The 12,711-nt window shown below is 48.9% G+C and overlaps 1 protein-coding gene across 3 annotated transcripts in view; it reads left to right on the top strand.

Moving 5' to 3' along the window:
- Spg7 (SPG7 matrix AAA peptidase subunit, paraplegin) overlaps positions 1 to 11,344 on the top strand; it is a 40,421-nt gene extending 29,077 nt beyond the window's left edge. Inside the window, exons 11-17 of one of the 3 annotated variants that reach the window (XM_048354920.1) lie at positions 557 to 659; positions 2,979 to 3,089; positions 5,150 to 5,265; positions 5,533 to 5,689; positions 7,161 to 7,327; positions 7,963 to 8,040; positions 11,021 to 11,344. In XM_048354920.1, the coding sequence (XP_048210877.1) occupies positions 557 to 659; positions 2,979 to 3,089; positions 5,150 to 5,265; positions 5,533 to 5,689; positions 7,161 to 7,327; positions 7,963 to 8,040; positions 11,021 to 11,200 (912 nt within the window). In that variant the 3' untranslated portion in view covers positions 11,201 to 11,344. The remainder of the gene's footprint in view (positions 1 to 556; positions 660 to 2,978; positions 3,090 to 5,149; positions 5,266 to 5,532; positions 5,690 to 7,160; positions 7,328 to 7,962; positions 8,041 to 11,020) is intronic. The other 2 variants (XM_048354921.1, XM_048354922.1) reach the window with 2 other exon arrangements.
- Positions 11,345 to 12,711: the final 1,367 nt, after the last annotated feature.

Below are 12,711 nucleotides of genomic sequence, written 5' to 3'. Positions count from 1 at the left end.
AGCCCTAGGTCTCTCTCTCTCTCACCCCCCCTCTTTTCTCTTCTCTCTCTCTCTCTCTCTCTCTCTCTCTCTCTCTCTCCTCTCTCTCTCTCTCTCTCTCTCTCTCTCTCTCTCTCTCACACACACACACACACACACACACAGAAAAACAAAACAAAAACACTGCCCACAATGTTGGGTTCCTACGGCTCATGCCTATAATCCTAGCTGTGTAGGAGGCTGAGCTCTGAGGATCCAGTTTGAAGGCAGCCTGTATAGGAAAGGCCATCAATTCTTACCTTCAGTTAATTTTTGGTGAAAAAAATCTGGAAGTGGAGCTGTGGCTGAAGTGGTAGGGCACCTGCCTTGAGTGAAAAAGCTAAAGGACAGCATCCAAGCCCTGAGATCAAACCCCAGTACTAGAACAAAAAAAAAAGCAGTAACTAAAGCCAGTGGTTTGTGTGACCCATCAGTAGATCTCAGATGTAGGTTTGATATGGACTGTGGAGGGCACTGGGCCGTTATCTGGAAATGAATCCAACCCAACTTTTTCTTGTCTTTCTCTTGTTTGTGGCAGGAAAGGCGAGAGATTTTCGAGCAGCACCTGAAAGGCCTGAAGCTGACCCAGACCAGCACCTTTTATTCCCAGCGGTTGGCAGAACTGACACCAGGATTCAGCGGTATGTCTTTAACCAGCAGACAGCATGCTCACAAGGGTGCCCATCGCAGATGCACCTTTGGGTCTTGGCTTCCCTCCAGGAGCACTGCTCCTTCTCATGAGTATTAGGATGAGATATGCATGCAGAGAACAGGGGCAGCAGAGGCCATTCCTTGAATGACAGTTCTGTGGCCGGTGTTGACTCCAGGGAGTAGTCTCAATAGTGGACTCCAGAGTGTTGAGCTCTGTATATCCAGTGTGCCCTTCACAGCAAGAACAGTGTCTCTGTGTGCAGAGCTTTGTGGGACAGTCTGTGCCCTTGCTGTGTGGAAGCCTTCTGGCTTACACTGGGAATCGTTTGCCCTATATGAGAGGTCCTGCACATGTTTGCTCAGCTAGTGTTGTCACTTGAGCCATGCATCTAGCAGGCTGGTTATTTTGAAGATAGTATCTCTTGGACCTTCCTGCCTAGGCTGTCTTTGAACTACCATTCTCTAGATCTAAGCCTCCTAAGTGTCTAGAATTGTAAATGTGAGCCACTGGAGTCCAGATACATGATTTTCACTTTAAATGTTTATGTAGTTTTTGTTTTGTTGTCGGTTGGTTGTGGGGCTTGAACTCTGAGCATGGGCAGTGTCCCTGAGCGCTTCAGCTCAAGGCTAGCATTCTACCACTTGAACCACTTACGGTTTTCTGGTGGTTAATTGGAGATAAGAATCTCACGGATGGTGCTGGTGATATGTATGGTTTAGTGGCAAGAGAGCTTGCCTCCTATACATAAAGCCCTGGGTTCAATTCCCCAGCACCACATATACAGAAAACGGCCAGGAGTAGCGCTATGGTTCAAGTGGCAGAGTGCTAGCTTGAGCAAAAAGAAGCCAGAGACAGTGCTCAGGCCCTGAGTTTAAGGCCCAGGACTGGCAAAAAAAGAAAAGTCTCATGGACTTTCCTGCCCAGGCTGGCTTTGAACCTCGATCCTCAAATCTCAGCTTCCTGAGTAGCTGGGATTACAGGTGTGAGCTACTGGCGCCTAGCTATGTAGGTTGTGTTTTTTTTTTTTTTGTTTGTTTGTTTGTTAATTCCTTCTTCCATGTTGTCCTTTAGTTTTCAACTAGACTCTTGTACATAAGAGAGGCCTTTATATCTTGGCATGCCCACATGAAGTGCCAGCTCAGGATACAAGTGATGGTTGCAGTGCACTTAAAGTGACTTCCATGAAGTGGTTTCAGTCCTGCAGCACTGAATGCCTGTCTGCCTGGTGTCTGCTTTCTGAGAACTTCCTATCCTCCTGCATTTTTTTTTTTCTTGCCAGTCCTGGGGCTTGAACTCAGGGTCTGAGCACTGTCCCTGGCTTCTTTTTGCTCAAGGGTAGCACTCTGCCACTTGAGCCACAATGCCACTTCTGGCCATTCTGTGTATATGTGGTGCTGGGGAATTGAACCCAGGGCTTCATCATGTATGGGAGGCAAGCACTCTTGCCACTAGGCCATATTCCCAGCCCCAACACATTGGTTTTAAGTTAAGCTTATGATCAATATTTCTTGACTCATTTCTTATGATCAATATTTCTTGGTAAAAGTGTGTGTGTGTGTGTGTGTGTGTGTAGCCAGAGAACAGTGTCATAATGTCAAATTATTTCTTTGCTCTTTTTTTGAGAGTTGGTGACATAAAGCACCTTTAAATTATTTAGATAAATGAAGTGAGCAAAGAATACAGGGTCATTGCCCAGTTTAAATGTACAACTGGAAGCCAGACCTGCTTTGGCTACTTTTACTACCCTCTTACCCACCAACACTTAATGTCAGTAAATATTTCAGGATTGTGATATTGATTTTTTAAATTTTTATTTTTGGCTGGTTGGTCCTCAGGGCCTGGGCACTGTCCTTTGAGCTTGTTTGGCTCAGGCTAGTGTTCTACCGCTTGAGCCACAGCACCACTTCTGACTTTTTCTGAGTAGTTTATCAGAGTCTCATGGACTCTGCCTAGGCTGGCTTCAAACTGTGAACCTCAAATCTCAGTCTCCTGAGTAGCTAGGATTATAGGCCTGGGCCACCAGCACCCAGCTGTGATAATATTTATTGGACTTGTATTTGTCCTTAGAAATGTTAATGATGTATTTTTATGTTGATAATATAAATGTATGCACAGTGTATACGTGTGTGTTTGTGTGTTTCAGGGTGTTAGAGGATTGTACTTTGTATGTGGTATTTTCTGTCTTTATAATAAGCCTGTTCCTTGTAAGAAAAAAATAAATAAAATGAGCCTCCTTTCTTTCCTTTCCTCGTCCTGGCGCCCCAGCGAGGAAGAGCCGATGCCCACCTTCTGCTGTCTGTGTTTGCAGGTGCGGACATTGCCAACATCTGCAATGAGGCTGCACTGCACGCTGCACGAGAAGGACACACCTCTGTGCACACGTTCAACTTCGAGTATGCTGTGGAGCGTGTCATTGCCGGTACGAAGGTCAGGCCCCATGCTATGGCCTAGTCTCTTGGCAGAACTTGAACCTAGGAATACACAGAGGAAGGCCAGGCACACAAAACAAAGTGAGTGGTAGGGTAGATGGGATCAGATCTAGACTTGGATTCCCTATTATGTAAGTAAGTAGCAAGGAACCTGAAAAAAAAACTATAAAAACACCTGCAGATGCAGGTGTGTGGGGGCCCATCCCAGCCCTCATGTGGTAGCTGAGACCTGACCACAGACCAGATGAAGCCCAGCTAACTGTGTTTGGGGTAGGTAAGGCTCCCGGGCCAGGGCCGGGGAATGCTACATGTCTGTGGTGCTCTCAGGGCTGGGAGAGGAGTAAGTCTGCTACCGACCTCAATCTTGACCAAGACTCATAGCTGTGGTCATTCACCAATGAAATGGAAGCCCAGTTTTGGTAGTAGGAGGATGGGGCTGCCTTGAAGCATGCTTAACTATGGCTTTTCAAAGTGGGGTCTGAGGAGAGCAGGTGAGTTCTGGAAACTTCTGTAGACCCAGCAGCAGTGTCCACACTAGATAGGAACACCAGTGTACCTTCTCATTGCTTGTGCTCAGACCAGCTGAGGCAAGCACCTGACACAAAGGAGCCCTCCTTTCCTATCCTCAGATCTCAGGCCTTCCACTTATGCTTATCCTGGCAATCTGAGTTAACTCTTGCACCCCAGCCACCCCAAGGTCCTGGAGGAGGGGCAGGAAGGGCTGTATCTTACCTAGAACAGAGCTTGATTTCTCCCAGCAGACAGAGGGCCAAGCTTCTTTGTGTCCTACTGAGAGTTTTTGTAAGGCACTTGGACTTAAGTAGGACTTGCTAAGTACCAGCAGCAATGTGGGAGAGACTGGGAATGACAGGCCCCTTCAAGGGAGCATCTGTGGGCAGCACTGCTCTCTGCAGTGGCACCCAGCTAGGAAGCACTGAGAGCGCCAGTTTGTGTTCTGGCTAGTCCTGTGGCTTCACATTCACACACTCCTGCATCAGTGACTCAGCTGCAGCTGCTGGGACCTCTGTCTTGGATAAGTTCATGAGCTCACAGGGTAGGATAGGACATCACAGTCGGTGTTCTAAGTACCTTGAGCCCAGGGCTTAGTCAGGGTGTGTAAAATAGGAATTTGGAGGTGTGGAAAGCTTGGGGTAATGAATGTTCCTGTAGAAGAGGTTGCAGCAGGGAGAAGGGAGGAGACGCTCAGCTGCTGGAGGAATAGGTAGGACTATAGAACGGAAGCTGCAGCTGCAGCAATATTGGGAAGGGAATTTAGATCAGAAACCTGGAACTCGAGGGTACCCTTGCTAAATCACCAGTTTGACAAAGTAAAAACCCAACCTGTATCCAATGCCTCATGTATGAAATTGTAACCTCTCTGTAATTCAGTTTGATAATAAAAACTTAAAATAAAATAAATAAAATAATAAAATATAATACAAAAAAGAAAAAAAAAACCCAACCTGCAGGGCTGGGAATCAATAACACATAAGCAGAAAAAGCCAAAAGTGGCGCTGTGGCTCAAGTGGTAGAGTGCTGGCCTTGAGCAAAAGAAAGTCAGGGACAGTGCTCAGGCCCTGAGTTCAAGCCTAGGACTGACAGGCCCTGCAGGCCCACCCTGAAGGGTATGATTATTTGTAAAGTTGTGACGGTTCCAGAGTATGCCAGTATTTATTTGTACTCCTCTTTTATATTTTTGCCATTCCTGGAGCTTGAACTCAGGGCTTGAGCACTGTCCCTGAGCTTCTTTTGCTCAAGGCTAGCACTCTGCCACTTGAGCCACAGCTCTACTTCTGGCCATTTTCTACATATGTGGTGCTGAGGAATCGAACCCAGGGCTTCATGTGTGCGAGGCAAGCACTCTACCACTAGGCCATCTTCCCAGCCCTGTTTGTACTCCTTTTGTCCTTCAGAGGTCCCTTGATGGGGCATCAGGAGTGACAGCTGTGGGTGAAAGTTATGCAGGGCTGCAAACCCTGTGGGCAAGGGCCAAGCCTGGACAAGTGTGCAGTGTATGCTGTGCCTGAACTCTGCTCTTGGCCTTTTTCAGGGACTGCCAAAAAGAGCAAGATCCTCTCCAAGGAGGAGCAGAGGGTGGTGGCCTTCCATGAGTCTGGCCATGCCCTGGTTGGCTGGCTGCTGGAGCACACAGAGGCTGTGATGAAGGTGGGTCATGAACTGGCTTGAGCTCTGCAGGCCTGGTGTGAGCTGGCTTGGGAAATTTGGGCTTTCTTGCTTGTGTTGGCTTCAACTTCAATCCTTCTATCTCAGTCTCCTAAGTGGCTATGATTGCAGGCGTGAGCCACTGCTGCCTGGTAAGAAATGTACTCTTTACCTGACTTATGTAGCTGTAACCACCCTTTGTAATAATAATTAAGAAAACAAAAAAAAAAAAAAACTTCTTGCTGATGCTGCCACCTTGACCTTTTGCAGGTCTCCATAGCACCTCGGACAAATTCTGCCCTGGGCTTTGCTCAGATGCTCCCTCGGGACCAGCACCTCTTCACCAAGGAGCAGTTGTTTGAGCGCATGTGCATGGCCCTGGGTGGTCGAGCAGCCGAGGCCATCTCCTTCAGCAAGGTCACCTCTGGTGAGGAGCTGGCTCCAGAGGCCTGGAGTTGTCAAAGTGCTTTACATCCATTCCCTTTGCTCTGATCATGTGATGGAGTGAGCCTGATAGAAGACCTTTGCAGTACAGATGCAGTTTCAGCTGTGTGTGTGCGTGTGCGTGCATGTGCATGGGTGTGGGTGTGGGTGTGGGTGTGTGCCGGGCTAGATTCACCTCCCCTGGTGTGGGGATGCTAAGCTTACTCCCTTATCAGTGCTCCCCTTTTCACCCTCTCCCCTGGGCGCCCGACCCACTGGCAGCCATGGTGGAGCGAAGGGACACGGGCAAGCCTAAAGTGCACGCAGCCGTACGAGATCCCCTTTTCCTCCCTCCTTACCCACCAAGGAAGCCAGGTGCACACGGATCTCGGAGACGCTTCGGAGAGCAATCCGGTTTAATTGGGAGGGGCTTACAGTAATATAATGAGGAGGAGGAGGAGGAGGATTGAGCAGGAGCTGGCGATAGGCTGGCGAGCTTGTCCATCCCAAAAGCAGCTCCCAAGGACCTCCCTCATGGGCTAACGTCACTTCCCATAGTACCTCTCTCTGGGCAAAGCCCGCCAAAAGGGGAGCACACGTGCTTGCTGGCGCAAGGTGGGGGATGGTCTCAAAGCTATCCCTTCTAGTTCCGGACCCAGAAGGAGATAGGTGTGGCTCACTCCCACACTGCCCCAGGGCTGGGGGAAGGGCAGCTTCTCGGAGCGCTCTTATCACCCTTCCCCCCCTAAGGCCAAGATGAATCCCCAACAGGTATGGGTGTGGTACTAGGGATTGAACTCTACCACTCAGCTCCATTCCTCATCCTCTGTTTATATGGTGTTTTTGAGACAAGATCTCCATAACTTTGCCTAGGCTAGTTAGACTCAGACTCATGATCTTCCTTCTACATCCCAAGAAGCTGATAGTGTAAGCATGAACTACCATACCTGGCACTAAAATAGTACTTAAATAAGTGTGTGTGTGTGTGTATGTGTGTGTGTGTGTATTTTTTGAGGGGGTACTGGGGTTTGGACTTGACCTTACACTTGCTGGGCAGGCATAAAATAATTTAAGTGTGTAAAATTTATATATATGCAGATTGTAATTTCATTTAACTGGTTAATTACCAGTCATTGCTACACAGAACTATATAAAATTGAAACAGCTTCCCTATTGTGAAGCTGTTACTCCACTGCGAAGTCCAAAGGATTTACACCTAGAGATATCAGGCCTCAGGTTTGCTTATGCAGACCTGGCCTTAGGATGGATGACTGCCCTGCAGCGAGCGGGTCAGGCAGCCCTGAATGAGCCAGCCGACCATTGTGCAGTTAAAATTCTCCTTGAAGGAGTAGTGACAAAGTACGAGGCATAAAATGTTTGCTGACGTGCTAGTCCCACAAGCTCTGATGGGGCCTCTGGGCCCGGAGTTCCTGTATGTATGAGCTTCTGGGGATGCTCCCTCTCGTGTGCTCCAGGGGCCCAGGACGACCTGAGGAAGGTCACGCGCATTGCCTACTCCATGGTGAAGCAGTTTGGTATGGCACCCACCATCGGGCCTGTCTCCTTTCCTGAGGCACAGGAGGGTCTCACAGGCATTGGACGGCGCCCCTTCAGCCAGGGCCTGCAGCAGATGATGGACCACGTGAGTCATGCCCCCTGCCTGAGGGGGAGGGCCTGTCACATGAGGACCTCAGCGCCTTTGAAAAAGCCTGAAGCCAAGCCCTGGTGGCTCACACCTAGAATCCTAGCTACTCAGGAGGCTGAGATCTGAGGATCACAGTTCAAAGCCAGCCCAGGCCGGAAAACTCTAAAACTCTTCTTTCCAATAAACTACTAGAAAATTGGAAGTGGGGCCGTGGCTCAAAATGCACTAGCCTTGAACAAAAAGAGCTTAGGGACAGTACCCAGGCCCTGAGTTCAAGCCCCATGACCAACCCAAAAAAAAAAAAAAGCCTGAGCGGCAGCCTGATAAACATTTTCTCTTCTGAGCTCTGTTGTAGCTCTGTGGCATATGTTGCTTGTGCTCATGGGGCAGCCTAGGTACAGCAGAGGACAGAAAGGGTCCTCCAGTTGTTACTGTGAGTGCCTGATGGGGACACATTCACACACACACACACACACAGTACGCACAGGAGACTGTCCACTGGGCATCAGGAGATGGAAGGCATATTCCTAATCTGAGCTTTCTTCTTGTACTTCCATGCTAGAGCTGGCTGTGATGAATCTGAACATTGTCTTCATCCTTTCCCATGACATACCTGAACTTTTTCTCTACAGGAAGCCAAGATGCTGGTGGCCACAGCCTACAGACACACGGAGAGGGTACTGCAGGACAACCTGGACAAGCTGCAGGCGGTAAGGGCAGCTCAGGGCACAGTGTCCCCCACGGGGCACTTCTGCTAGATTGGGTGTCAGAGAGCACAGGCAGGCCTAACTCCACCAGCACATTGAGGTCTTATATTTCCATCTTGTATTTTGAGCATGCCACACCAGTTCCTTCAATGATCAATATTTTCTCCCTGGAAATTGTTTGTTTTTTGGTCATGGGGCTTGAAGTCAGGGCCTAGGCACTGTTGCTGAGATACTGTGCTCAAAGCCTAGCACTCTACCACTTTCAGCTACTGCCACTTCTGGTTTTCTGGTGGTTAACTGGAGATAAGAGTCTCATAGACTTTCCTGCCTGGGCTGGCTTTGAACTGTGATCTTCAGATCTCAGTCTCCTAAGTAGCTAGGATTACAGGTGTGAGCCACCAGCACCTAGGCTCACTCGAAATTTTTTAGAAATCTTTTTAAACTTTAGAATAGTTGTAGATTTACAGAAAAGTTCTCTTACAACCTGCGTTCTCCCTGTAACTAACACAGTACAGAACACGGTCACCCACCAGTGATCCCATATTGCTATTGTTAGGTTTTTAAAGTAGGTAACCGGTAAAGGAGAACGCCACGCGGTATTCAGGCAGGAGAGAACGTTTATTACCGAACTGCTGGCCTGTGGCCAAGATGATCCATGGCCGGAGAGAAGGGAGAGAGAGAGCGACCCCCACCCAGCCCTGCTTTATTTAGGGCAGGGGCAAGGGGTGTGGCCAGGTGGATTAGGAGGTGACCTCAGGGAAAGGGGAGGTAACTGCCTCCAGGTCTGCAGGTTACCCAGGTAACTGGGTGGAGACTTAATGAGGTGGGGGCATCTGCAGGTAGCCCTCAGGGAGAGGACCTAACAGCTATCTCATTGTTAGCTGAGGTCCACACTGGACTCACATGGCCTCACGCTTTCCCCAGTATACTTTCTCTGCCAAAATCCCCACAGGACCTGCGGCCATCACATGTCCTTGGACTCCTTGCCTTATGGCTGGCTGGCTGTCATGAGTACTGCCTGAGGGTGGCATGGTATTGGTGGGATGCTGAGATTACTCGGCATTTTCTCTCCGTGGATGTAGTTGTTGGATTTGGAGAGGACAGTCCCAGAAGTGGAGGCATTTTGTGTTCCTGGGTTGTGATGATTCACATTCAGAGCACAGTAGAAGCAGTGGCTCTTCCTGCCACATGCAGACAAACCAGAGAAACAACGTGTGTTTCTTAGGACCTGCTTGTTTCCTTAACATGAGGCAGCTGAGCCAAGCGTAGTTGTGCACATCTACAACTCTAGCACTCAGAGGCTGAGGCTAGAGGTCTCAGCTTTGAATCTAGCCTAGTCTACACAGCAAAACAGCCGCTCTTAGTCATCAGTGGCTCAAGCCTGGAATCCTAGCTTCTCAGGAAGCCAACCCGGGCAGGAAAGTCCCTGAGATTTTGTTCTTTTGCCAGTCTTGGGGCTTGTGCTCAGGGCCTGAGTACTGTCCCTGGTTTCTTTTTGCTCAAGGCCAGCACTCTACTTGAACACAGGGCTTCGTGCATGCTAGGCAAGCACTCTGCTGCTAAGCTACATCCCAAGCCCCTCCATGAGACTTTTATCTCCAATTAACCACCAAAAAAACACAAGTGGAGCTGTAGCTCAAGTGGTAGAGCTCTAGCCTTGAACACAAAAGTTCAAGGACAGGGCTGGGAATATGGCCTAGTGGCAAGAGTGCTTGCCTCGCATACATGAAGCCCTGGGTTCGATTCCTCAGTACCACATATATAGAAAATGGCCAGTAGTGGGGCTCTGGCTCAAATGGCAGAGGGCTAGCCTTGAGCAAAAAGAAGCCAGGGAGAGTGCTCAGGCCCTGAGTCCAAGCTCCAGGACTGGCAAAAAACAAACAAAAAAAAACAAACCCAACAACAAATAAGTTCAAGGACAGTGCTCTGACCCTGTGTGTTCTAGCCCCAAGACCAACACACACACACACACACACACGTCTGTTAGTCAGGAATCGTGTTTTCAGTCCACAGTGTCAGCTCCAAACCATAGTGCTTGTCATCACATACTGTATGCAGGCGAAGCCAGGCTCAGTGTATGAACAAGGTCCACATTGCAGACTAGCTCTGAGCTTAAGAACTTAGTGCGAGGGACCAAGATGGGGAGAGTGGGTTGTCGTCAGGGGCATGCTGAGTGTCAGGACTGACCTACCCACACATAGGTGATAGGTTCTGATCCTTAGCGGCATACCAGAGCAGCTGAGCGGGGAGCGAAGCCCCAGAGGCTAAGCCCAGTCCCAGAGGTTACTGTTCTGTTCAGCCAGTGTGGGGTACAGGGCTGGACTGCAGCTCGGGGCGAGGGTGTGGAAATAGCATTCTCAAGGCCCTGGGTTCCATACTTAGCACCCAGCAAGGAAAAAACTGCAAGTTTTTGCTCTAACCAGCAAGCTGTGAGTGGGACACAGGTTTGTGGGGTATGTTTCAAATATTTCTGCCCTATCTGTGGCTGTGAGTCCTGGATCCCATGCTTCCCTCTTACTGTCCTCCATTTGGGGGCACCCACATTTTACCCCTGCACCCTCTATCATGCCTCCATGTTTTACCCCCTCTACAGACAGGCCCCCACGTTCTACCCCTTCTCCATAGACACGCCCCCACGTTTTAACCCTCACCACAGACACACACAGACCTTGTTTGCTAAAGAAAACTTAATTTGCCAAGAATAGGTGGCATTTTTTAAAGGAAGTAGAGAAATTGAGTGAACTGGCAGCTGGCAGATCACTTCCAGAGTTGAGACAGGGAGTGATTCTTCACTGCCCGAGCCACCTTCATGCCTCTGCTTCCTGGGAAAGCAGCTTGTCTGAAATGTCCTCAGAGTCAAGCCCTCATGGCTGCTTGGACACAGAGACGCCTCTGTGGACTGCATCTCCATCTCAGATGCTTTGCTCTCAAAGGCTCTTGTCTTTGTTTTGGAGACTCACACTGCTGTGTTTGTTCTTTCTAGCTGGCGAATGCCCTTCTGGAAAAGGAAGTGATAAACTATGAGGATATTGAAGCCCTCATTGGACCACCGCCACATGGGCCTAAGAAAATGATTGCCCCACAGAGGTGGATTGATGCCCAGGCAGAGAAGCAGACCTCTGGAGAGGAAGAGGCAGCTCCACAGATAGCTGGGACTCCCTGACGTCACCTGCAGTGAATCAGGAACGGCTCTCTTAGTCTTGTCCTAGTTCCTTTCAGCCTTGGATGATTTCTGTGGAGGGCCTTTGAGATCTGTTTACTGATTTACTTGTGTATCATTAGTAAATGTTCTTATAGACTTGACTGATTGAACTTTTTATTTATGTCACTTTCCCCTGTGGGGAAGATTGTCAGTACTGTTAATGTTGTACATAGGTTACAGTTGGATTGTATGTATAGGTGATCAGGGTTTATACAGGGTTTCCGTCAACACCAAACTGAACATCTGTAGGTTCCTGCCTGAAACTCGGGTCTGTGTTTCCCTTAGAATGCTAACAGAGTTGGGATGAAAGGGCCTCTGAGCTGACTGCTTTCCTCCTTATGGCGTTGGCTCTTCTGAGGATCACAGAAGAGGGACCAGGCACTGAGCCCTAGGGGATTCAAATACTGCCACCTACTGTTCTGTCCTCACTGGTCCATCCTACTGCCTTAGGGACACCTTTGGGTTTTTGGTTTTGTGTTTTTTGTTTTGCTTTGTTTTTTTTTGCCGGTCCTGGGGCTTGGACTCAAGGTCTGAGCACTGTCCCTGGCTTCTTTTTGCTCAGCACTCTGCCACTTGAGTCGCAGTGCCACTTCTGGCCATTTTCGGTATATGTAGTGCTAGGGAATCAAACCCAGGGCTTCATGCACAGGAGGCAAGCACTCTTGCCACTAGGCCATATTCCCAGCCCGACACCTTCGTTTTGATGGCCCTTAAAATTGGTATTTCACTGACCTACTCTGTGATAGAGAATCTACATTTATACTGCACAAACCCTGCCAGGTTTGTCCGGTGTCACAGCAGTACTAATAGAACCCCTTCTGTAGGAGTCTGGCCACAAAAGGACCAAGTCCTCTGGTGAGCCCCAGACACTCACCCACAGCACCTCCATCCTCCCTGCGTTTGGAGGATGGATTCCATCACTTACTGAACAAGGAAGGGTCTTACTCTCTTGGAGCCAGCACTTAGTGCTTAAGGAAGCTGCTGGACAGTAGGAGGGCAGGTACCTGAGCACCAAAGTGTCGAAGAACACTTTGGCCTTCGCCTTGGTTCTCCATATTTATTACCAAAGATTAGCACATGGTTTAGGTGGTATCTTCATGGGGGGGGGGAATGACATCATCTGTAAAGTGGACATGGCACATGCTACCCATTGGGATGACCTGTGTCTGTTTTTTAGGAAGTCATTTGCTGAGTAGCTGATGTTTGGCCAGCACATGGGCTGTGACACACTTGAAAATACAACACTTCAGTAAAATGAAGGTGAAGCCTGGCCTCCTAGGACTTGATTGCACCAGTAGACTAATTTACAGAAATGAGTCATGTAGACTTTTAGCTTTATGACCATTCTTGGTGATATGCCATGTGCCTCATTCGTGTTTGAAAAGGTATTGGGCAGAAAGACATCACAGTGCATGTTTATAAGCCCACTGACTTGGGGATTGGGGGTTCAAGGCCATGCTGGGCTGTATAAC

Source organism: Perognathus longimembris, chromosome 10, assembly GCF_023159225.1.
Source record: "Perognathus longimembris pacificus isolate PPM17 chromosome 10, ASM2315922v1, whole genome shotgun sequence".
Lineage (NCBI taxonomy): Eukaryota > Metazoa > Chordata > Mammalia > Rodentia > Heteromyidae > Perognathus > Perognathus longimembris.
This window is presented reverse-complemented; position numbering and strand designations above follow the sequence as displayed.